Source organism: Arachis hypogaea, chromosome 9 (genome assembly GCF_003086295.3).
Source record: "Arachis hypogaea cultivar Tifrunner chromosome 9, arahy.Tifrunner.gnm2.J5K5, whole genome shotgun sequence".
Lineage (NCBI taxonomy): Eukaryota > Viridiplantae > Streptophyta > Magnoliopsida > Fabales > Fabaceae > Arachis > Arachis hypogaea.
The window spans coordinates 111,288,299-111,313,518 of record NC_092044.1 but is presented as its reverse complement, the minus strand read 5'-3'; the positions used below and the strand labels follow the sequence as shown (position 1 = coordinate 111,313,518).

Here is a 25,220-nt window from a genome sequence, read left to right as displayed (position 1 = left end):
CTTTCTATTTTGGCCGGTATTAAGTATTAACATTGCTTTTAATGATTTTTTTGCCAGCGAAATATCTAGAAGAAAAATAAATTAAAAGCTTCTAGAAATTTGTTTTCAATATATGTATTATCATATTATTTTTTAGGCTAAAATATTTTTTATATGACTTAATTTGAGATGTAATGACCGAACATGAGACTTCTAAATAAAAACCAAGAATGTGAGAATGGACTTCTAAAACTGTGTATATATTTTATTGTTTCTGGCCGTTTTAAAAAAAATATTGAAGCGACAAATTCAAACTGAATAGTAAAATTTTTGGCATCCTGTAAGAAGTTAGTGAGCAATGATAGCAGGCAGACAGTTTCATATCTGGAGGTGTGTCGCATTGCTATTCTTTTTGTAATTTGCGAGATTCAATTGTGAACTTCTTGTATACTTGAATCAGATAAATCTACCACTTTTCTTCTTTATATATTTAAAATATACTAAAATTTGTTCTATATGAAAATTAATTTTTGAAATTTTTAACTCTAAAATTTAATTCTTTTAGAATAAAATTACAAGAATACTAAGATATTTATATTTATAAAAAAAATTAAAAATTAAAAATATGTATAATTTTATTTACTCTTTCTTTAGATTATACATGAATTTTAGGACAGGTCAACAACTTGACAAATCCATTCAAAACTTAAAGAGAGATTATAATAAGAAAGAAAAGGAGGAAAGAATAAAACTTCACTGGTAACTAACTGAGTAATGAGAGAACTCTAGCATATTGCTGATTACTAAAGATGATAATGGGAATATGATAAATATTTACACACGTATTTTATTTTCTCCTAAATTCATACCTATTTTGTATTGACTTCCAACAGCATATCTTGTTTATTTGTTATTCTTTTTGAAATATGGAAGATTTGGTTTGAGTATGAAACAGCGAGTCAGCGAGTACCAAAATAAATATGTACTCTCCGAGTCTCCGTATACGTATTCCTTATTTATTTATTTATTTATTTATTTATTTTTAATTTGACAAATTTTAAATTTTTTTATTATTTTTTTTTTGTCATTATTTTATTGAATACCTGATATAATCATCCAACTTGTTCATCTCAAGAATTTTGACCGAAGTCAATCTTACTGAAGATGTTCTTGTTGCAACTGTAGGTGGTCATCCCCGATAATAATTGATTACAGATTATAAACATTTTGGTTTTTTTATATCCGCTCTCAATCTCTCAAACAACCCTAATGCAATAAAGATTGAAGACTCATGTCAATATTGTCATGCCTGATCTTGTTCGTTGGGATGAAGTTCAACAAAAAAATAGTTCATCCGAAGAGTTTTGGTCTTAATAGCCACTTAATCGAAAAGTTCTTTTTGTTCTAAATAAAAATACGTTTTGATCAGTACAATTGAATTTTTTTTCAAATTAGTCTAAATTTATGTTATTATTAAAATTTTTTATTTTTTATTTTAAAATTATTTAGATATGTAATTTGTAAGATACCAATTTGACTATTTAAACTATTTAAACGTATATTCTTTATTTTAAGGTTAACGATTTTTTTTAATGTTAAATTTGACATAAAATATATTTTATTAATTAAAAATTATTATTTATTTTAAAAAGTTTGTAAAGTCTACATATATATTTATATTTTTTAAATTATATATATATATATATATATATATATATATATATATATATATATATATATACTGTTTAAATTACTAATAACTTCCTTTATTTCAACATGCATGAAAGGCAAATAGAAAGAATTAAAATTTATGTGTTATTAATTATATTTGAAGGAGGTCATAATAATATATGGAGAGTACGGCTCAAAAAAAATATAAGAAGAGTATTAAGATTATGTTTTTTCTAAAGATAATATTATATGTACATTAAAATCAGTTACTAACATGAGTTATTAGTATAAAATATATGTTAAAATATAAATACACATTTAAAAATAAATTAAACCACATATATATTTATACACAAATATATTAATGACTAATTTTAATGTACAAATAGTATTTTTGTTTTTCTAAATAGTTCAAAAGTATTAGTGCATAAGATTTTAATTCTTTTTTATGCAAACTTCCTCCATATTTATTTTTGTTTGTGCGCGCATTAACAAATAGATAAAATGATAAATTTTTCTTATAATATACTTAAATAAGTTTCTAGAAAAATTTATATTTGATGTTTACGTTTTTTAAACAATTTATATTATGTTGAGTACCTAAAATTTACAAAACTAGTATATATAGATCTTTTCATCACATTTTTAAAGATTTATTTATCCAAATAAAAATAATAAAAAAATTAAAATTTATATATCTTATTTTTGTCAAATTTAAGAATCTCAATGTAATAACAAAATTTTAGAACAAAAGTCTAACACAAAATTTTTTAGAGACCTATTTAACGGAAAATATATTTTACAAACTTTTTATATATATAGCTTTTTGTAACGGAAAAGGCATTCACATGGGTTCTTTGCATACTTATGTTAAAAATAAAGTTTCAACAACGTTAAATTCTTTTTGTCTTTGAGCTATTCCTCATTACTCTAGCGTGAGAAAGTAAAATTATTATTTAATGTAATTAATTTCTTTCTATCATGGATTTTAAAAACAAAGACCATTTTATTCCTTTGGTACGTTAATTCTGCATTGTATTTTGGCTCTCACACATGTTTAGTGCTTTTTGACTTTGGGGGCTTGACATATTGCAGAATATACGTAAACAGCATCACAATCTAGTCATCTGCATCTACATCTACATATATATAATGCAACAAGCCTCAGAAATTGTATTCTATAATTTATAACCAACAACATTTCCTGATATGTCAAACCATTCCATGATGAACAACAATTCCTCAGGTAGTGATTATTTTCTAAGAAAAATTCTAGAGATACAAGATTTTGAGGTTGACACTGACAGCCACGCCAACATGCAACAACCTCCTCCTGGCTATGGCAGCGATCACCCCAAGAAGAAGCGCTACCAGCGCCACACGCCGTATCAGATACAAGAGATGGAAACGTACGTAGGCGTTCAATTTTCTGTTCCATTGCACTGTTAATTATTATTACCTCCCTTTCAGAAAGACATTGTGTCAATTTGGCTAAAAGTGCTACATTAAAGAAAAAATTAGTGCTTGTCCTGTTTTTATTTTTTTGGTTTAAATGCATGATGAAGTTCTTTTATTAGGTTCTTCAAGGCGTGCCCTCACCCAGATGAGCAGCAAAGGATAGAGCTGGGTAATGTTTTGGGATTAGACCATTTGCAAATCAAGTTTTGGTTCCAGAACAAGCGAACCCAACTCAAGGTATGATTACTATAATAATGCTCCACATGCATGATTATTTCTGCTGCTAATGAGTAAGGTGGTGTCTATATACGTAGAATCAATATGAACGCAACGAGAACTTTGCACTGAAGAATGAGAATGAGGAGCTTCGAGCTGAGAACGAGAACTACAAGGAGATCCTAAATAGTATAAGATGTCATGGCTGCGGAGGCCCACCTCCTCCTCCATTGACCTATGACCAGATGAGGCAGGAGAATAACAAGCTAAGAGAACAGGTAACAATTTGATCGAGGTCTATAGTATGAACATTTATTCAAAACTATATATATCACTCCTTTTCATTCTTTTCCTTTTGTTAAACTCTCAGATTGAGTGGATGTCAACAATGATGTCTAACTGTGTTCTACAAGAGCCAGATAATACTTCCAAACCCAACATCACCAGGCCTCAGAATGTGCCTAATATAGAATCATCTCAGCAAAACAACACCAACAACATGATGCCTCAGACTCAGAGTGTGCCTAATCAAGAACTTGGTAACATGGCATCACCACCTCAGAGCAATAACATTGACATGCTGTCTCCAAGTATGTTTAATCAAGGAATTATTGACAGCATGCGATTGACTCAGCAGAACAATGGCATTGACATGCCTCAGAATGTGATTAATCATGGAATTGTCAAAGACATGCCATCATCTCAGGCTCACAACAATGTTATTAACATGACTCCGCCTATGAGTATGTTAAATCAGGGAATTGGTGATAACATTGCCGTTATTCCTCCTAGTGTGCTTGATCAAGGAAATTGTAGCGTGCCATCATCATCTCAACACAACAACGAAATTTACATTAACCTGCCTTTGAGTTCGCTTAATCAAGATGTTGGTAGCTATGGAGCAAAGTCAAACGACAAAGCAAGGGAAACGAGTAGTGGTAGTGACCCTCTAATTAGGTCACTCCCAGTTTCTAACAAAGCCATGATCGAGGAGCTTGCAGCTGCGTCACTGGAGGAACTCAAAGCCTTGGTTCAAGCAGGGGAGCCCATGTGGGTCAGTGGGGCCCACAACTCTGAAACTATCAACGAACAAGAATACTATAGGACTTTCCCTGGTGGAATTGGTCCAAGACTCTTGGGGTATAAATCTGAATCTTCAAGGGAATCCAGGGTCATCAACATGAATCACGTTAACCTCGTTGAGATCCTTAATGATGTGGTCAGTGCTCTTTCTTCACAACAATATGATTCTCAGGATCATATTTAGCCCCATCAGATTAATAACATACTAATCTGAAAGTTCCAATGTTATTTTAATTTTTTCAGGATCTATGGTCACGTGTGTTTTGCAGCATTGTTTCAAAAGCAGCAGGATTTCAAGTCCTATCAACTGGACAGGCAGGAAGTTATGATGGAAACTTGCAAGTGGTAAGCAACTTTTGCATCATTTTCACTATCTAACTCTGATGGATCAATTATTCAAAACAAAACGGAAACTTGTTATTCCATTTCCATCAGGTGTCATCAGAGTTCCAAATGCCAACACCACTTGTTCCTGCTCGCGAGTACTATTTCCTAAGGTACTGCAAGAAGCTCCAAGATGGGAGATGGGTGGTGGTCGATGCTTCCCTGGAAACTTCACAACCAAATGCAACAATCCCTCCGACTCGAAGAAGGCCCTCTGGTTGCCTGATTCAGGCATCTCCAGATGGTTACTCAACAAAGGTACATACCTACTTACTTGTCATCATCATTTCCTCAAATCAATATGAACATAGCTTCCAAGTTCCAACAATGATGAGATAATTAATAATATTCAATTCGTTTCAGGTTACCTGGGTTGAACATGTAGAAGTGGACGACAGGGCACTAATGGTGAATAGTATGTATAAGCCTCTAGTTGAATCTGGCTTAGCCTTTGGAGCTAGACGCTGGGTCGCACAATTAGATAGAAGATGCGAACGTATTGCTAGTGCAGTACAAACCACCACCATACTGCAACCACAAGAAGACCAACTTAGTGGTATATACATATCTAATATACACATCATTTTTAAGCTATGATTTGATACTCATGCATGCATGTTTATACACAGTGACGAGTGTTGAGGGCAAAAAGGGGTTGGTGAAGCTGGCAGAGAGAATGGTTATGGACTTTTTAAGTGGTGTTGGTGCTTCAACAGTAGAAAATTGGGCAATCGTAACTCCATCAACAAATCACAGCAATATAAGAATCATAACCAGAAAGGTTGAGGACGATCCAGGTAGACCTTCCGGTATAGTTATCGGTGCCGCAACTTGTTTCCACCTCGCAGTTCCTCCAAACAGCTTCTTTGATAGGGTTCGAACTGCAAACGCAAGAGCAGAGGTATGCGTGCCACAAATTGCTATTAAACTTCAATTCAATAACCTTCAAATTTAATTCCCCTAAACTTTGTTACAGTGGGATGTTCTCTGTACCGGAGGTGTTGCTGAGGAATTTGCACACATAAAAAATGGTCGCGACCCTGGGAACTGTATCACATTATTCCGTATTAAGGTAATTTCGTAATTAATCTCATACAGAGAATAAGAATTAAGCTAATTGTTTTGATAAATGCGGAATTATAATTGCAGAGTCCAGATGCGAAGAACAACGGGATGATAATAGTTCAAGAGAGTAGCAGCGATTCAACAGGGTCATTTGTGATATACGCACCGGTTGATATGAATTCGATCAATGCAGTGATTGGAGGGAGAGATCCCGATGAACTTCCGATTTTGCCCTCGGGAATGGCGATTCTTCCAGATGGAGGTGGAGGTTGTTTGGTGACGTTGGCATTCCAGATATTGATCGAGTCAGATCCAACAAAGAAGATATCGATCTGTTCAGTGAGCACTATTAACCAGTTGGTTAAGGTTACGGTTAACAACATCAAAGCTCTATTCAAGACTGAGGAGGAACCTAACGAGAGAATCTAAGTAATCTTTAGCTTTGGCATAGACATATGGATATCGAATTATCGATATATCCTCTTAATAAATAAAAGCAGATGCTAGTAGTACACTAGTACCTCATTTAGTAGAGGAGTTTGTTAGTTTCTTTCTGTTTTGTTGTTTATTGGGTCTTTGGCCCTCCTTCAACAATTTAAAAAAGTTTAATTATTTTTGTTACTATTTATAGTTATCAAATTTATAATTAGATTTTTATATTTTTTAATTAAATTATTTTATATCAAAAATATTAAAATTAACGAAATATCTTTCCTAAAAATATGTGGTTAAAGATTTAATTAGATTCTTAATCGTTAATACTTTCAATTTGAGTCTCGCTACACATCCAATCAATTTTACATCCAAGTTATTTAGTTTACGCTATGAGACTTTGTCGTCGTCGTCTTCTTCTTTTTCTTACTCCTCCTCCTCTTCTTGCATTTTCTTCTTCTTTTCCTTTTTCTTCCTCTTTTCTTTATCTTCATTGTCACCGTCACCATACCACCACATCTATCTCTTCTTCTTCCTTCTCCTCCTCCTCCTTCTGTTTCTTTTTTATTTGAATTTCTTTGATCTTCTCTTTCTTTTTCTTCTTCTTCCTCCCCCATCATCATTATCGTCATCACCAACAACACAAACATTTTGCTAACATTTTTATTAATTCTGATTTTCTGTGGTGATCGAATAAACAGAAAATATTATCAAAACGAACCAAATGAACCGAAAATGGTCCATTATATATATTCAAATTTAGAAACACTTGTATCTCAAATAAATCGAAAATTAGCTCAAAACGAAATCATTGTATAATACTAAATGAACTGAAAATTATCCATTATATAAATTCGAATTCGATGATAACGATAACGACAATATGTATTAGAAGAAGACAATGACGATAACGACAATGATGATAATGGAGGAGTTTATACCCTACTCGCGGGTACCCAACCCGGTCCAACCCGTTCGGGTAGGGTAGACTACCCTACCCGCACTTCATATATAACACATATTTTATAAAAATTTCTCAAATTTCTCTATATAGTGAAGAAAATAAGAGTTGAACCCACAACCTTTCTTATGTAATGACTTATAATAAGTGAACAACCACTAAACTAGTTAGTTAATTTAGTAATTTAGAGCATTAATTTTTTATTTTTTATGTTATTAATACGTATAAAATTCGAAATAATTGAATTTTATATTTACTTTGAAAAAATTTGATATTTCTGCGGGTATGATAGGGTAGGGTAGGGTTTAGAATTTTAGGGTGCGGGTAGGGTTAGGGTTGAGAGATTCTCAACCCGCGGGTAGGGTAGGGTAGAATTTTAATGAAATTTTCAACTCGCGGGTAGGGTTAGGGTAGGATCCAAACCCTACCCTACCCTACCCATTGCCAGCCCTAGTGACGACTTAATGAAATTGAAAAATAATAAAAAAAAAGGAGAAGAAGAAGAAGACATAGCATCCAAAGAGAAGAAACACGTAACTCAAATCACTTGAATGAACTTGGATATAAAATTGCTTGGATGTGAAGAATTACTCTTTTAATTTGCAGACAAATATTCAGTTAATTCTAACATTTTTACACTAAAAAGAACTTAATTACAAAATTAAAAATAGTATAAAAACTCAATTGAAAAAAGATTATACGAAGCTAATTATAAATTTGGTAAAACTACAGATATCAATAGAATAATTAAACTTAAAGAAAATGGTGTACAAGCTAATTTTAATAGCCAATTTTAGTGTATAAATAATATTTTAGAAAAAACAAACAGTTGCTTAAGATGCAAACTATCAATTATCAAAGCATCAACGTTACTAGCTCCATGGAATGATATAAGAAATTCAGAAATAAAAAAAAAACGGTAACCAAATCAATTACTTATATAAAATAAAACAATAATAAAGATATCTCCATTTTTTATAATATCACTTTATACATAATTTTTGTATTATATATTTATATAAATTTATAAAAAAAATAATGACATTATTAAAATAAGAATAACAATATCTATTTCTCATAAAATGTGTTAAAAGACAAATATAAAGTATATATATATATATATATATATATATATATATATATATATATATATATATATATATATAATATACCACATAACATTTTTATATATTATGCTAACTTTCTTGTGGAAACTGTAGCGTTAGTTGATTTGAACTGTAAGCTGAATTTATTTTTCAGGGTATTGTAAGCTGAATTTATACTTTAAATTTTCGTATTGACATTGTGAACGTGTCTACTATAGTATTATTAATCAACCAAAATTATGTTTTAAGAAAAAGAAATATTTATATGCTTCAAGAGCACAATTCATATGTACTCTTGTATTATAAAGAAAAAAAAAATAGCATTTGCTTTATATCTTTTGACCCGCGTGAAGCAAGCAAAACGATCGAAGGAGAGCAATTAAAAAATCAGTAAAAAGTAATACACTAATTTTACTGTAGATACTAGATATGAAATCCCTGCATCTGCATTCATCATAAGCAATAAAAGATAAGGTTCTCTCGATCTGGTCATAGATACACAGCCACGCGAACCAGCTGATGGTGCTACAGGTAACTTCACGCAACTAAGTGAACTAACACATTCATATTCATTGTTTCAAAAACCCCCATCCCAGATATAATAATATAGTACTGTATGTAACTATTAATATTGCCGGAAAGGAGATATTAGCAGGCTAACAAGTAGACTTTGACTACAAGAGAAAAAAAAAAGGAAGAGAAAATATGCATGTTAAACAACCCAACTATACATGTACATGATTTTGGCAGGGAGGCCAAGCAATTGCAAAGCTTCATCTCTACTCTAAAAAATTATGTAAGAGCAGCTCACTATTGGAAAAATTATTTAAGTTACAGTGCGCAAAACTGGTCAACTCCGCATTCGTTTTCTTTGGCCGCCCTCTTCATTGGCACCCTACATCCGAAATGAAAATTAGAAAGCTTGAAACATATCCATAGTGGCCAAATCGAAAGTAGGATGCAGATGAAAGAGTAGAATGTTAGGCATGCAGAATAATAGAGTGAGGGACACATACCCCTTCATCCAACGCGAAATCTTCAGAGGGGGACGTATTAGTGTCTGATCTGCATTTGGCATGAATAATGGGACCTAACTGCGACCTGTCCATGCCCACTGTTGCTCCGGTGGGTGCATTGAGGTATACAGCTCCTCTATACATCCATTCCTCCATTTCGTCACTGTAAAACTCATCGAAAGGCTCACCACATAATGCACATGTATTCTGGTCCTCTTCAGCTGGCACTGCCAACTCTTCATCATCTTTTTTTTCTTCTACGGTCTCAGTTGGCAGAAAACCCGGAACCGATTCTGTTCCCAGTGCCTCCGCACCACTAAGCCACATCCTGTCACTCACAAACCACTTACGAGAAGGCTTCTGTTTGCGACTTTTGGACATCCTGTTCTTTGTTACATGCCAATCCATATGACTACTGTGCTCCTCTTGGCATTTGAATCTTAGTCCACAAGTCGTGCATTGTCTAGGGAGATCTCCATACAAGGCACTGATTGCAGACTCATGACGAATCTTCAGAATATCTGGATTAAACTCAGTTCCAACAGAATCCTAAAAAACAGACACTTGATCTCAGTTACAATAGAGGGTTACACAAGCATATACAAAAAGGAAAGAAAAAATAAACAAAATAAACAAATTTGTTATAGACATGATATACCTGTCCAGAGGGTTGATTAGCCAATGAGATTACGCCTTGGGACATAAGCGAACTAATTAAATTAGTATATGCAACAGCCGGCTGTTGGTTTGATACATATGGACCAGCGTTTGGATGTGGTATCATTTGAGAAGGAGCAGGAGGGCGACCTGGAGGTAAAGGTGGATGGACTCCCCCCTGTAATTGTAAGGAATTATTTGCAATACCTTGGACTGGTAAAGGAAACTGTGTAATAGGTAATGGATTTGACATAGCTGCGCTTAAAGAAGGACCATGTCCTTGCAGAGAGTTCCCATGACCAAATTGTGAGGATGATGGATCCCGAGATGGGAAAAAATGTTGTGGTGTTTGTCCAAGGTTTTGCAGGTTGGATGGAAGCAATCCAGCCAGCTGATTAGGCAACTGATGTATCTTTCCTTTACTGGCATCCCTGTTTTCAACAGTGTCCAGCCCTGGCTGTTCAGGCATGAACAGAGATTTATTTGGGCCATGATTCATAATGGGATTACTGGTATTTATTGCATCAAATTGACTTCTAACATGTTTTTGCGGTGGAAATATTGGATTTAAGGTGGGAGGACGAGTGCCATGAACAGTTACAGAAGGTCTTATTTCAAAAGATCCAGGCAAAACTGGTGGACGAGGCTCTACGTTAGAGGCAATACCAGAAACCATCCTTGACACTGCAGGTCGAATCCCATAGGGGTTTACATCATTATTGGGATTGTTATCAATAGGAGGCATCAAAAGAGTTCTTCCTCGGCCCCTAATATTAAGCATGGTTTGTGATTGAGAGACCTTCCAAGCATCATGAGGTGGACGGGAACCCAGACTCTGGTTTATTTGATTTTGGAAACCAGATACCTGCCCCATGGATACACGACCATACTGCAGAAAGAACACGAACTCTCAGTTCTATTGAAAAATCCTGACTTATAAAAAAATATGCAAGAAATTAAATGTCATGCTGATGATAAAATGGCCTGGACAAAATATAATTCACTAAACGGAACACATCAGGACTGCTCAACACAAAAGCCATTTGCTGCGACCAATATACAGCTGAAAATTCGAAAACACAGTAGTACTAAATCATATCGAATAACTAGTAAAACTAAGAGACCAATTCCCAGAAAAGCATGAACAAGACAGCCATTTGATTGGGCCTTCCCAACAACTCGGCCAAAATCTTCCGTTTTTTTAATCAATCCAGAAGCATCAATGATTCAAAGGCACACGATAAGACGCAAAAATTTTAAAGAGAATAATGCAGTATCATAAATCATAATGAAACAATACACAACTGTAAAAAAAAAAAAAAAAAAAAAAGTAGTATGGAAGCTGAGGCAACATACAACTGAATGGGGAAATGCATCTGCTGCTATGACAGAAGAATCATCTACTGGAGGAAGCTGAGACCCACCAGACCAACCCTTCCTTGTATCTTGCTCTGACAAAATTGCATTAGCTGCTACTGCAACAGGCTTATCCCTGGAAAAAGCAGTTGATTGCAAGAAGCCATTATTCCTACTATGGTCTACTAATGTTGGACTCATATCTTCCCAATCAAACTCCTCCTCTTCAGTATTCTGCCATGATGTCACTTTGTTGTCGATACCATTTCTATCTAGCCGATCAAGTATAAGAGGCTTGGTGCTTGAAGTTTCTTGGCTTTTGTCACTGCCATACGCATCAATTAAAGCTCTTGGACTTTGACGCGGATGCCCATTACTAAGGCTGTATGTCAAAGGAGTTTGAAATCGATTTCGAACGTCACCAGGGTACTGCTTTCGCTGCCATTCACCCAATTCTTCCTCTCTACCTACTACTCTTGGTACTCCATAATTATGAGGAGACTCTCTCTCAACCATCCTTCCAGAAGAACTGTCAACTGCATACTCATCTGCTACTGACAAAGGCCTATCTAGACCAGCTCTTGAAGGAGAAGAGGATATTCCAAGTCTGCTAGATACAAATTGATTCGTCTTATTAGCTACAATGCCAAAATTTGTATTACTAGCCTTTCCTGCTATGTCAAACTTTTCACCACCAACCTGTGAGGATAAACCAATACTGTGTAAGAATGCCACTCATTTTATCTGTTTGCAGGACATTTCCCCACAGAGGGGTTGAAAATATTTTGTTTGTGTGACTGACCAAAACTCAGTTCAGCAGCACTCTCATTCCAGCATCAAATGATATAGGTCTCCCTTACCCCAAATCCCGAATATAACATGGGGAGGAAACACTAAATGATAATGAGGGTGGGGAGAGGAAAAATAATATGATATAGTAACTAATAAATCCCAAACATCATGATAATTAAGAAGTTAGAGACAAAATTAGATGCCATTAAAACATTACAAATACAACACTCTGAGATGAAAACACAATGACAAGCATTTCATTTTCTACTGAGTCTTTGGGCACAGCATCAAAAGTACCCAACAGCTATGCTTTTACACATGGGACTCAATAATAAACAAATCCATCCCTCTTCAAGATAACAAACTCAGTTCTTTTTTCTTAAAAGAAAAAACTTCAGAGGATTGTAGTTCCCTTAACAATCCATCAAACCATACCAGTCATGTCTACAACTCCACATTAGCACTTGCAACCTACAAGTACTAATTATCAAAACCCAGTTCTATATATACATAAGGCGTTGAAAAATAATATATCCACACAAGAAAAATAGTAAACAAGGATGCGCGCGCGCGGGTGTGTGTGTGTGTGTGTGTGTGTGTGAGAGAGAGAGAGAGAGAGAGAGAGGAGAGAGAGGAGAGAAGAATGGGTAGAGAAAGATCCTAACATCTGAGATGAAACAAGATATTTGTCACAAAAATTTACTCTGGTTGGGGTAACGTATACGAAAAACAGCTCTACAAAAATTACAACCTTGGGGAATAAGCTGATAAAAACAAGTGTCAGACTAGCCCCTGGATAACTTTTGTATGGAAGACAGAGATGTCATCAAAAAGCTTACACTATCCACAGTTGAGCGCTCCAACTGCCGCAGGTACTTTGGATTTACATGTATGCCATGACTTGGTCTAGGAGATTCAGATGCTCTGAGGGGATTCATGTTGGACGATTGACTATTATTAACTACTTGAGAAAGTTGCAACTCAGCTTCAATCTTGCGTAGGACAGACGGTGGAAAGACTTTTGACCAGGTGCCAAAGAGATGGCGCATAGCAGGGTGCAAATGAGGTTGAACCTGCCTGTATGCCTCACAGAAAACCTGGAGACAAAACAGAACGAGAAGTTTCAGTAAACAGAACAAAATGATACAAAATAAAACAATAATGTAATCTAATTGACCTACTTCGGGCAGGCGTAATGCAAAGTATCTAACATATTCCTGTCCAAAGTTCTTCACTATACTGTCCAAAAGATAGAGTGAAGGAAGCTTTTGCTCTGCAGGCACCTGCACAAAGGAGATTCAACAAGTGGCATAACAAGGCATATAATTCAACAGAGGTTCTAATAATGAACCCCAAACTAACTCTCTACCACTTAGTCACAAATTACATAGTTGTAGTCCATCATTAACAATATAGAATTTAGGTATATCATTTCTTCTGATCCGTTGTATTTGGGAAAAGAAATCTGAGAAAGTGTTCCTAAGCCTATATATGATCAAATACCCGATAATGAACCTTTCTTTGGCAAGTTATAGCAAGACTTCAATTCAGCAAAAGTAAAGTAACAACTTCCTTTAGATACGAAGCCAGATTCAATTTGCACGCCCCTTAGAGTTCCTGAAAGGAATTAAAGTACTCAAACGTGTTTGCATACTTTCACCTAATCTTCCCTTTTCTAATCAGTTAGATTGCACTAATTCCTGTTCTTTGAATGACCATTAGCAACTAATTGTTTTACTTGAATGATGATAATACACTTAATATAGTACAATTTGAGGATAACCGATTTGTTCACTCTATGTCTGGGCGACATTGCTTTTCAGATAAGATTATACCTAAAAGCAGAAATAGCAGAGTTACTGAAGTCCCCTCTCTCTCTCTCTCACACACACACCTTTCATTGTTAGAAACAAAAACAACAAAATAAAATAAAATCCGAAAGACTTTGAACCCAACTTCTGTCATTCAAGTTAAGAAAACTGAAACTTTCACCCAAATATAACAGTGGAAGTATCTTCGATCCTAGCTCCAAAATGGGATTTTTACAAAATTCCGAGAACAAAAAGAAAAAGAGAAGAACTTTTCCGCGGAAACCGAGACAGACCTCCAGAATCCGAGCGCAGATAGCGTCGGCGATGCCCCTGGCATGCTCCCTCTGCTGCTCAGCGATGAAGGTGAGATCGTTGATAATGGCCTTCAGATTGCACGTGAGCTCCGACAGCAGCATCTCGTACAGCTGAACGATTTCTTCCGTAGACGGAGGCGGCACGTGACCGGCGGTGGCTCTGAGCTCGTCGTCGCGCTGCTTGAGCATAGCCTTGAACCTGCCAACGAGAATGGAAGGGAGAGGCTTCTGTGCGATCTCATTGCTCATGGGTTTCGCGTTGGCCGAAGTAGTAGTAGACGAGGAAGAAGATAGATGTTGCTGAAACGCGAAGGGTCTAGGGTTTTCAGCGGACACTATCAGATTTTCAGAGTACATAAGAATATGCAGAAGAGATGTAGTGCGCTAGGGTTAGGGTTAGGGTTTTTAATTAGTGGATGCAACTGAAGTGCGTCACCGTTATTGGCTTCCACCGCCGAAGGAGGTAGAAACCGGCACCATCTTAGAGAGATAAATTGAATAATTTTGGGGGGTTTGGGAATTTGCAGTGAGAGATAGAGAGAGAACGGAGATGGATTTTGGTGCTAGTTGAGATAGAGGGACGGATGAAGGGATATTTGAATCGGACGGTGCAGAAGCGATGAGAGAGATCTATGCTTGTCCTAATATGGAACCACGCAATGATGCATTGCAGTCTACGTGATTTTTTAGTTCAGTTTAGACTTTAGCGTCATGAGCATTCTAAAATTATTTTAAGCCCAACTCGATTCATATTTCTTAATCATTTTCTCAAAAGACAAGTTAGGTTTTAAAGATACTGTCAAAAAAAAGTTAGGTTTTAAATAAAAAACAAAGGATAGAATGTTTTTTTTTTCTAAATATTTGAGATAAATATTCATATTATTTTTATAATTTTTTGTTTTCTGTGTATTCGAAACATAGTGAAAGTGATTTAATATTATTTTATTATTAATTTAATAAAAAATTACTAATAAGTTGTGACATATATGTATATATAGAGAGAAAAATTATGATGTAAATAAATTTTAAAAATATTTGAAAATAAAAAAATGAAAAAATAAAGAAAAAATAACTTATAAAAGATTTATGATATTATAATCTTTTTCTCTATTTTATATCATCATCAAAATTTGATATTTGTATAAGATTATATTTTTCTCTACCAAATTATAGAAAAATTATAATTTGAGAAAATATATTATTCATTAATATATTTTTATGAATTAAAGTAAGAATGATATTTAATTACTTTTGAAATATGTGAAACATAAATAAGACACACACACAAAAAAACCCTTAAGAATCAATTTGATATTAAATATTTATTCCAGATATTTTGACGAAAAATGATACTTAACCTAAATATAAAATAACAAAGAAAAATCTACTTATTTATATTGTAAACAATATTGGTTCTTCTTTCCTAAAAAATAAGTCAAATTAAATAAGAAATAACCAATATATTTCATAGTTAGATGGTTAAAGATTGTTTTAATATTTTTTTTAAAAATTATCTTATTATTCAACCTAATTGATATAATATTTTTTTTAAACATATATAATGTATTGACATAAATAAATTTAATTTACCTTGAACAACCTTATAATTTAATTTAATTATTTTGTTTATATGACCATTTATAAAAAAAATATCTATGATATTAATATGACAATATATTTATCAATAAATATCTTAAATATCTTTCATCTATGAACTGGCACCCCATTCGGTGCCGCCCGAAATAAACGTAGTCACATGTGGGCCCAATAATAGGCCCAATTATTTTGAAAGATAGACCACCACATACATGCTAACTATGGCCAACATTAACAAATATATATCGCTAGCAAAAAGAAAAAAACAAATATATATCCAACTTGATTGGTTAAATAGTTAGTTTACTAACCAACTTAAATAGTCAATTCACTTGGTTGTTTAAATAAATATTAAAATTTTAAATTTTATTTTATGTATATATTAGTCAATAATAGAATTTTAAATGAAACTCAAATCTACGACGAATTAATCTTTAACTTATTAAACTCAGAATTACCATAAACAATAACAAAAAAAGTTAGTTCACTTTTTTATTTACATAAGTATCAGAAGTTTAAATTCAGTTTTGCGCATATAATAATTTATTAGTCAATAATAAACTTTTAAATAAAATTTTAATTTATGACGAATTAATTATTGACTTATCGAAATGAATGATATTGTGAGTTCTAAACTTATATTCTAAGAAAAAAATCTCTTGCATATCTAAGATTATTCATATCATATTATTACATAAAATTAATTTTTAATATATTATTTGTTAAAAAACTTTTGTACCTACACTAAATTACATATTGTTATATAAAAATAATTATTTTTTTATCTTATAAATGATTTTTTCAAAACATTAAATATAATAAATGAATGTATAAATTATCTCTTTCAAAGGGCAACACATTTTCTCTCTTCTCTATCCTCAACACATTTTCATTTGTTTCCTTCTTCTCAATTTCCTCTTCCCTATTTTTTATTTGTTTGTTTTTATGAGATTTAGATCTTAATAACTTTTTGGTGGTTTATTTCTTTTTTTGGTGGTGAAATAACTCATTTTTATGGATGTTTTGACAAAAATGCACCTAAATTTTATTCCTTGATTGCAATTGATAGAATTTAAAGTTGAGACTTTTAAAGTGGAAAAAGGAAAATATACCATGTGAGCTAAACTTTATTGGCCTAAATATTCTTTAACTATTTTTATGAATGGAAGTTTTTCTTTTTTCGAAAAAAAAAGGTGGCTGAAATGAAAAAGTGCAATATGATAGTGGTGATCCAACAAAAATCAGTTTTTATTTCTTCTCACATGTAACAAAAAAATAAATTCAACAAATAATGTCTACAAACTCTAAACCCTTCGATCCAAGCCCAAAGCTAAGATCAAAAAGGAAAAAAACTAAACCCTAACACAAAACGCATCGTCGTTTTACTATAATAGTTTTTGTCCCAAATCACTTCTTCACTTTGGTAGTGCTTTCCGTTCTACATCTCAACGCAAAGCTCTTGCAGCTGCAGCACCCTCACTCTCAGTTTCCCTGAGCTTTGTTGGTGAGGTCTCTTTCGTAACCCTTTGTCTTTGATTTCCTATAAACTATTTCTTCTGTGAAACTATTTTCCAGCTTCGCTTCATTTTCCTTGTTATATTGCAATTCATAACCGAAAAATGGATCCAACACAACACTATTGAGATTCAGATTGTTGTTAAACTCACTGAGTGTTATGTTTTTGTAATACCCCATAAGAAGCGTCCCTCTTTCAAAACATTATCTTTGTGTATTTATTTTTTCTAAAATAAAAATTAAGTATTGTGTGTTCTGCACGATGGTAAATGAGGATAGAAAAGGAAAGAAATTTGTGGCTTCATGATTTTATTGTCTTGGAAAACAATTTGTAAGTTGTAACAATTGATTTTTGTAAGTTCTCTTTATGTTTTCCATTTTCAATTTGGGATGCACCACGTTGATTTTTGTTAGTTATGCTTGACTTGTGTTAAAATATGTATCAGTCAGTGATCATGGTGAGGGTTAGTGTTTTGAATGATGCTCTCAAGAGCATGTACAATGCTGAGAAACGTGGGAAGCGCCAAGTCATGATTAGGCCATCATCAAAAGTGATCATCAAATTCCTTTTGGTGATGCAGAAGCATGGTATTCCTTAATCTTTTACTGCATAAATGAGCCTCGGTATAATTTTTATTCGGTATACCGTAATACTTTCGGTGTGTTGCTTTGTAGGCTACATTGGGGAGTTTGAGTATGTAGATGATCACAGAGCTGGCAAAATTGTGGTCGAGTTGAATGGTAGATTGAACAAGTGTGGGGTTATTAGTCCTCGCTTTGATGTCGGCGTGAAAGAGATAGAAAGTTGGACTGCAAGGTTGCTTCCCTCAAGACAGGTTAGCTAAATCCCATAAACTCTTCTTCACTTATAGAAGATCATATCATAAACTAGTTGATCAATTGATAGTTTAAAACTTACATTATTATTTCACTCATTGTTATGCAAGTATCAGTGAATCGATCCATTTCATGTCCTGTGGGTACTAGGTATTTATAAGAGGGTGTATCAAATTTTCAATTTAGGTGTGAGCTTGCTGTTCCTGATGTTGTGTCATTGAATACAACATTGAACTACTTTATATTGTCTTGGTTGTTTCTTTTCATATGGTTTCTCCTCTGGACCTTGACCTTTGAATGCACAAATCATGCAGTTTGGGTATATTGTTTTGACTACCTCTGCTGGTATCATGGATCACGAAGAGGCTAGGAGAAAGAACGCTGGGGGTAAAGTGTTGGGATTCTTCTACTAGGCTGGCTTTTATATGAGGATTGCATCTATTTTCAATTTTTGAGAGACTTGTGTGTTAAATGAACAATGTACTAGCTTTCTATTTTCTAGTAGTAATTTGCAAGGCTTTATTTTGTTTGAATGGTTATCAAATTGCGCTAGTTTTGCCTTTAAGCTATTAAAGCAATTGAAAACACGTCTTGACTATTTTTCAGTTATAAAAGCACAGGGGGGAAGGTACTTTCATCATTTCATGCCCTTTATTTATGGTTTGATTACTTTCGTATTGTTTGAATTTTGAGCACATAGTTAATGGACGGTGCCTTCATGTAGCCAACGTCTATGATGCATGTTTTATATAATATAATATAAATATATAATATATATTGTTGTTTATCATTAAGTATTTATTTATAAGTAAATATTGCATTATTGATATGTTGAAATGAAAATAATAGGGCTGCTTCTAGTGTTTCTTACAAGCTCCTAACGAGTAATTTGTGTTGTCCGCATGTAGTATTTATAATATATTATACATGATAAAAAAAATATTTTTACTTTCTTAGTTAAGAAATTAATCAAAAATTAACAAGCCATCTACCAAAAAAAAAAGAATATATATTGAAAAGGCAACTTAAATTTTTGTTAAGGTAATAAATAAGGTTGGAGGAGACATGCACTGAAGGAGATAGTTTGATAGTTTTATGGGAAAAGGTAAATCGATTGTGACCTAGATATTGAAATGTTGTCTCGTTCCATCAACTGAGATCGTTAACTTGATGATAAGATTCAATGCATGACCCTCTCAGTTAAATTAACTTTCTGTCCAAGAAGATCCATTCCCATTAAGCAAGAGGGGCTAGTTTGATCGCCCTAGAATTATTTTCAAAGTATGAATGCATGATTCTGGGACAGGCTTGCTTATATGCTTGTTTTTGTTGGTAGAATGATGATTTTAACATCTATAGGATTTTTTTTTTTTAATCAAGAAGACATTGTAGCACCAATGAAAATAATTTTGCAATAATTTGCAAGTTAATGTTGTTTAAAGTTTAAACTGTTGATGAGATAATTGGTGCTGGATAATTTACATTACCGTCATCTTTTGAAATTTCTACTGCTATGGTTGACCTATGGTGGATTATTTCATTTCAAATTTTTAAACTAAAGGATCCAAGAATTAATTTATCTTTCAATTTGGATAATGTTACGTTACACTACTAAAAGTTCAGTTAAAAAAGTTTTGTTTAAAATTGAGAATAATTAATGAATTAAATCCTAAAATAAAATGGTAAGTCGATTAATAAATATGTCGTTATTTTGATAAATAAGTAAATAACATTTGAAAAACTTCATATATTTACTTTATATTTTTTTAAAAGAATAGCCCCTAGTATCCATATTGGCACCTATGACATTAATATTCCATTAAATTTCAGCACCAAAAAGAGATTCAATTAAGTTCATTATTGTTCTATATTCGAGGATTCAATTACAAAATTTATTCACATTATTATTTCTAATATTCACAGAATTTTGATGGAAATTAAATTCCAGCTTTTATAATTTTTTTTTTTTTACAATCACAAACCCATAATCTGTGTGTTGTATTATTGTGATTTGTGATCATTAATAATACCTTCAATGTCATGTATTTTTTTATAGGGAGATTTGAATTCACGATCTCTTAGATGAATATGGGAATAATAAAAGTGTTCATACCCAAGTCCAACACTAGGCCCAGATCCAAATATATTAAAAGGCTCCATCCATGGATTGGCTTTCACCTCCCACCGACCTCTTCGGAAGAGGTCGAATTCAACGCAGACTCTACCCCAAGGAAGTTGGAATCGAAAGATAAGTTGGCAGATAACACTTATTTAAATAAATAACTGCCCCTAAAATCTCTCAACCCACTTTCAGGAGCCATATCTCAACTTCCCTAAGATAAAGGGATGGTTATCCATCTTAAAAGGTGGAACTATTTCAACAGTGATTATTGGTTCACTACTATAAATACACTGACGCCCCTCAGGTATCTCTAAGTTCCAATACTCTTTAAACCTGCTTAACCCCTTGCTGACTTAGGCATCGAAGTGTCTTTGTAGGTACCACCACATTCCTTCATACACACAAGACGGACGGCGACTCTTGGATGCACACAAAGTCGGAGGCTACCCCCTTCAGACATTCGGGTCATCCTAACAAGTCCAGCCCATTAATCTCCGGTTACCCATCGTAACATTGGCGCCATTGCCGGGGACCTGAGAGATCAACCAGTGATGACGGATGACTTGCACGAAGATGACAACACAGTGTCTGATTCCGAGCAAGAGAATCAGGATATTAGAAACGACGACATGGATATAATCACTCATCAAGGGGTGACTAACCAGTATAAAGAAGGCACTTCAGGGGTAAAAGACACGAAGGTAAACTCCTATGAAGGGCGCGGATCAGGAAAGGAAGGACAGCCCCATGCAGCTGACTTCATGGGATTATTCCACGGCCGCCAAGGGCGTCTAGAGCAGCTAGAGCAAGAGCTAGAACGACAGCGAGAAGCAGAGAGGAATTTGAGAAGTGAGATCAAGCGACGAAAGGAACTAGAAGAAAAGCTTCTGAGACTAGAATCCGCTCTTCGAAGTCAGAACTCTCGCAATGATCGAGAAGACTCTTCCTTGGGGGGACAAGACCTGTTCAGTGAGGATATAATGAGGGCAAAAGTTCCAAGAAACTTCAAAAGCCCTGATATGGACCTCTACGACGGAACCACTAACCCAAAGCATCACCTGAACAATTTCAAAAGTCGGATGTACCTAGCCGACGCCTATGATGCTACTCGTTGCAAGGGTTTCCCGACGACCTTGACAAAGGCAGCGATGAAGTGGTTCGATAGTCTCCCTCCCATGTCGGTCACTAGCTTCGATGACTTCTCGCGTAAATTTCTTTTACGATTTTCTATCCAAAAGGATAAGGTGAAGCACGCACCAAGCCTCCTAGGAGTAAAACAGGAGGTCGGAGAACCTTTGAGGGATTACATGGAAATGTTCAACAAAGCATGCCTAGAAATTCAAGACCTGCCCACGAAGGCAGTGATTATGGGCCTAGTAAATGGACTCTGAGAAGGCCCCTTCTCCCAGTCCATCTCGAAAAGGCATCCAACCTCCCTGAGTGATGTACAGGAAAGAGCTGATAAGTACATCAACATGGAGGAAAATGCCAGGCTGCGAGAGCCAAATTGGCGACCTGGGCACTCTCACTCGTCAAAAGAAAAAGAGAGAGAGCCCAAGAAAAAAGAAGAGGTCGGCCCTGAGAGGCCTAGGAGATACCACTCTTATACTCCTCTACGAGTTTTTCTAGTTGATGTCTACAGGAAAATTTGTCATACGGAAAGACTACTGTGAGTACCATAAGCTATATGGTTACTCAACAAATGATTGTTATGACCTAAAAAATGTGATAGAAAAGTTGGCCAGAGAAGGTCGGCTGGACAGATATCTCATAGAAAGGTCGGACCATCATGACAAAAGAAAGCGAGATAACGAGGACCGAAGAGACCCACCACCACAGACCCTGAAAAAACTTATACATATGATATCGGGAGGATTCGGTGGAGGCGGTCTCACAAAGTCATCTCGCAAGAGGCACCTGAAGGAAGTCTACCAGGTCGGGGGCGAAGCGCCCGACCTCCCAACCATCTCTTTTACTAAAGAAGATGAGCAATGTATCAATCTTGGACATGATGATCCAGTTGTGATAACCATGATCCTTGCCAATGCCCATCTTCATAGAACCCTGGTGGATCAGAAAAGCTCAACCGACATCCTGTTCAAACCGGCATTTGATAAGCTGAGATTGGATGAAAAGGAGTTAAGAGCTTACCCCGATACTCTGTATGGGTTGGGGGATACGCCAATAAAGCCATTAGGATTCATACCCCTATACACGACTTTCAGAAACGAAATAAAATCCAAAACTCTGAGCATCGACTTCATAGTCGTCGATGTGGGTTTGGCCTATAATGATTTAATAGGCAGGACAACCCTAAATCGGCTCGGAGCAGTGATGTCCACCCCCCACCTTTGCATGAAATTCCCAACGCCAGAGGGAATAGCAACCATCAGGGGAGACCAAAAACTGACAAGAAAATGCTACAATGAAAGCCTAAACTTGAGAGGAAAAGGAAAGAAGGTTCACACCATATAGCTCGGAGGAGTCAAAGCTAAAGAGGAGTTACGACCACAACCTGGGGGAAAGACTGAAGAGGTACATGTCAGAAAAGAGGAAGGAAAAAATACCAATATAAGGGCCAACCTGAAAGAAGACTTGAAACAGAGGCTTATAGGGCTCCTACAAGACAACTCCAACCTCTTTGTCTGGAAAGCCTCCGACATGCCCGGTATAGATCCCGAACTCATGTCACATAAGCTTTCAGTATACCCCGGGTTGCGACCTGTTCAGCAAAGAAGACGGAAGCTCGGACTTGAACGGGCTCAAGTGGTGGAAGAGCAAGTACAAGCCCTCCTAGAAGCCAGCTTCATTAAAGAGGTCAAATATCCGGCATGGCTAGCAAACGTGGTGCTGGTCAGAAAGCAAAACGGCAAGTGGAGGATGTGTGTCGATTAGACCGACATGAACAAGGCATGTCCTAAAGACCCATATCCACTACCAAACATTGATACCTTAGTAGACTCTAGCTCGAGGTATCAATACTTGTCGTTTATGGATGCATACTCGGGATACAACCAAATCCCGATGCACAACCCGGATCAAGAAAAAACATCCTTCATCACGCCTAAAGCAAACTATTGCTATGTGGTCATACCCTTTGGACAAAAAAATGCTGGAGCCACATATTAAAGGCTAATAAATAAGGTGTTCGTACCTCATTTTGGGAGTCTAATGGAAGTCTACGTAGACGACATGTTAGTAAAAACCAAGGATGAAGCCGACATCCTGACTGACCTCTCGAAAGTTTTCAGCACCATAAGGATGCATGGGATGAAGTTGAATCCCAAAAAGTGCACTTTTGCGGTGGAGGCTGAAAATTTTCTGGGATTTATGCTAACACAAAGGGGGATTGAAGCTAACCCCGATAAGTGCAAAGCAATCCTAGAAATGAAAAGCCCGACTTGCTTAAGGGAAGTCCAGCAACTGAATGGCCGACTTGCAGCTCTCTCCAGGTTCTTGGCGGGATCAGTATTAAGATCTCTACCACTCTACTCTCTACTAAGAAAAGGATGCCAGTTCGAATGGACTCCAGAGTGCAAAGAAGCATTCCAAAAGTTCAAAAGGTTTTTAAGTCAACCTCCTATCCTGACCCGACCTAAAGTTGGAGAAGAACTCGTACTGTATTTTTCTGTAGCTGACAAAGCTGTAGCATCAGCTCTAATACGGGAAGATGAGATCGGGCAGCATCCTGTATACTTCACCAGTAAAGTCCTACAAGACCCTGAATTAAGGTATCAAAAAATTGAGAAGTTTGCGTATGCCTTAATAGTAGCCTCTCAAAGGTTATGACCTTATTTTCAAGCTCACACAATAAGAGTTTGAACTAACCAGCCCATGAAGCAAATCCTGCAGAAAACGGATATTGTGAGCAGGATGGTTCTATGGGCCATGAAACTCTTCGAGTTTGACTTAAAGTACGAAACTCGGACGGCAATTAAAACCCAATGCATCACCGACTTCGTGACAGAATATGTAGGAGATCAAGAGGAAGCCTCCACTACTTGGGAGCTATACGTAGATGGATCTTCAAACAAAGTCGGAAGCGGTGCAGGCATAATATTAGTCAAGAAAGAACTCAAGTAGAAGTCTCCCTCAAGTTTGAGTTTTCAGCTTCTAACAATCAGGCAGAATATGAAGCCTTGATTGCAGGGTGTCAGAAGAAGTCGGTGCAATGAAAGTAGTTGTGTTTAGCGACTCCCAGGTGGTGACTTCACAAATCAATGGAGAGTACCAGGCCAAAGACCCCAACATGAAAAAGTACTTAGACAAAACCTTGAAGTACCTTAGGTAATTTGCTGAGACCAAGGTCAAACACATAATTTGGAATCTCAACAGCAGAGCAGACACCTTCTCCAAGCTTGCTAGTACCAAGCCAGAGGGAAATAATAGAAGCCTGATCCAAAAAACTCTCCAAGAACCCTCTATCGCAAAAACAGAGGGCAGACAAGACGTCCTTGAAGTATCCGGATTGGACCTCGGATGGATGAACCCACTAATCGAATACTTGAAATTTGACATCCTACCCAAAGAGGAAAAAGAGGCCAAGAAGATTCAAAGAGAAGCACAAAACTACACTTTGGTAAAAAGAATCCTCTATAAAAGAGGGATATCTACACCATTGTTAAAGTGCGTCCCGACCTCAAGGATAACAGAAGTCTTAAAAGAGGTCCATAATGGTATCTGTGGGAACCATCTCGGAGTAAGGTCCTTAGCTTGGAAAGTCATACGAGCCGGGTTCTACTGGCCGATCTTGCAGAAAGATGCCACCGAATTCGTAAAGAAGTGTCAGCCATGCCAAATGCATGCAAACTTCCACGTCGCTCCCCCTAAGGAGCTCATCTGCATAACT

The 25,220-nt window shown here is 35.5% G+C and overlaps 4 protein-coding genes and 1 long non-coding RNA gene across 9 annotated transcripts; 3 read left to right on the top strand and 2 right to left on the bottom strand.

The window, feature by feature from the left end:
* Positions 1-2,803: 2,803 nt before the first annotated feature.
* LOC140175376 (uncharacterized) lies at positions 2,804-6,164 on the bottom strand. 3 transcript variants are annotated; one of them, XR_011866091.1, is made up of 3 exons: positions 6,023-6,164; positions 5,160-5,838; positions 2,804-5,013 (listed from the first exon to the last, which is right to left on the bottom strand). It is a non-coding gene; the product is annotated as an uncharacterized lncRNA (long non-coding RNA). The 3 variants fall into 3 exon arrangements; XR_011866092.1 differs by having other exon boundaries at positions 2,804-5,672; positions 5,785-5,838; XR_011866090.1 differs by having other exon boundaries at positions 2,804-5,838.
* LOC112711844 (homeobox-leucine zipper protein PROTODERMAL FACTOR 2) lies at positions 2,844-6,482 on the top strand. The gene is made up of 10 exons (XM_025764573.3): positions 2,844-3,059; positions 3,228-3,345; positions 3,423-3,602; positions 3,695-4,543; positions 4,651-4,752; positions 4,843-5,049; positions 5,155-5,347; positions 5,421-5,692; positions 5,768-5,863; positions 5,941-6,482. Exons 1-10 carry the CDS (start codon positions 2,860-2,862, stop codon positions 6,283-6,285), a joined length of 2,562 nt encoding a protein of 853 aa, XP_025620358.1. The 5' UTR covers positions 2,844-2,859; the 3' UTR covers positions 6,286-6,482.
* A 2,301-nt stretch (positions 6,483-8,783) lies between these two features.
* LOC112711843 (polyadenylation and cleavage factor homolog 4) lies at positions 8,784-14,998 on the bottom strand. Of its 2 annotated transcripts, none has more exons than XM_025764571.3 (7): positions 14,281-14,998; positions 13,358-13,459; positions 13,016-13,273; positions 11,385-12,083; positions 10,030-10,917; positions 9,372-9,920; positions 8,784-9,250 (listed from the first exon to the last, which is right to left on the bottom strand). In XM_025764571.3, exons 1-7 carry the CDS (start codon positions 14,656-14,658, stop codon positions 9,206-9,208), a joined length of 2,919 nt encoding a protein of 972 aa, XP_025620356.1. In that variant the 5' UTR covers positions 14,659-14,998; the 3' UTR covers positions 8,784-9,205. The 2 variants fall into 2 exon arrangements, with proteins under 2 accessions (XP_025620356.1, XP_072059600.1); XM_072203499.1 differs by having other exon boundaries at positions 13,358-13,793; positions 14,281-14,866.
* A 1,739-nt stretch (positions 14,999-16,737) lies between these two features.
* Positions 16,738-18,889, top strand: LOC112711842 (small ribosomal subunit protein uS8z/uS8w). Of its 2 annotated transcripts, none has more exons than XM_025764569.3 (4): positions 16,738-17,401; positions 17,859-18,000; positions 18,088-18,248; positions 18,564-18,889. In XM_025764569.3, exons 2-4 carry the CDS (start codon positions 17,868-17,870, stop codon positions 18,660-18,662), a joined length of 393 nt encoding a protein of 130 aa, XP_025620354.1. In that variant the 5' UTR covers positions 16,738-17,401; positions 17,859-17,867; the 3' UTR covers positions 18,663-18,889. The 2 variants fall into 2 exon arrangements, with proteins under 2 accessions (XP_025620354.1, XP_025620355.1); XM_025764570.3 differs by having other exon boundaries at positions 17,213-17,406.
* A 3,342-nt stretch (positions 18,890-22,231) lies between these two features.
* On the top strand, positions 22,232-22,846 carry LOC140175219 (uncharacterized). Its single transcript, XM_072202168.1, has one exon. It carries the CDS (start codon positions 22,232-22,234, stop codon positions 22,844-22,846), a length of 615 nt encoding a protein of 204 aa, XP_072058269.1.
* Positions 22,847-25,220: the final 2,374 nt, after the last annotated feature.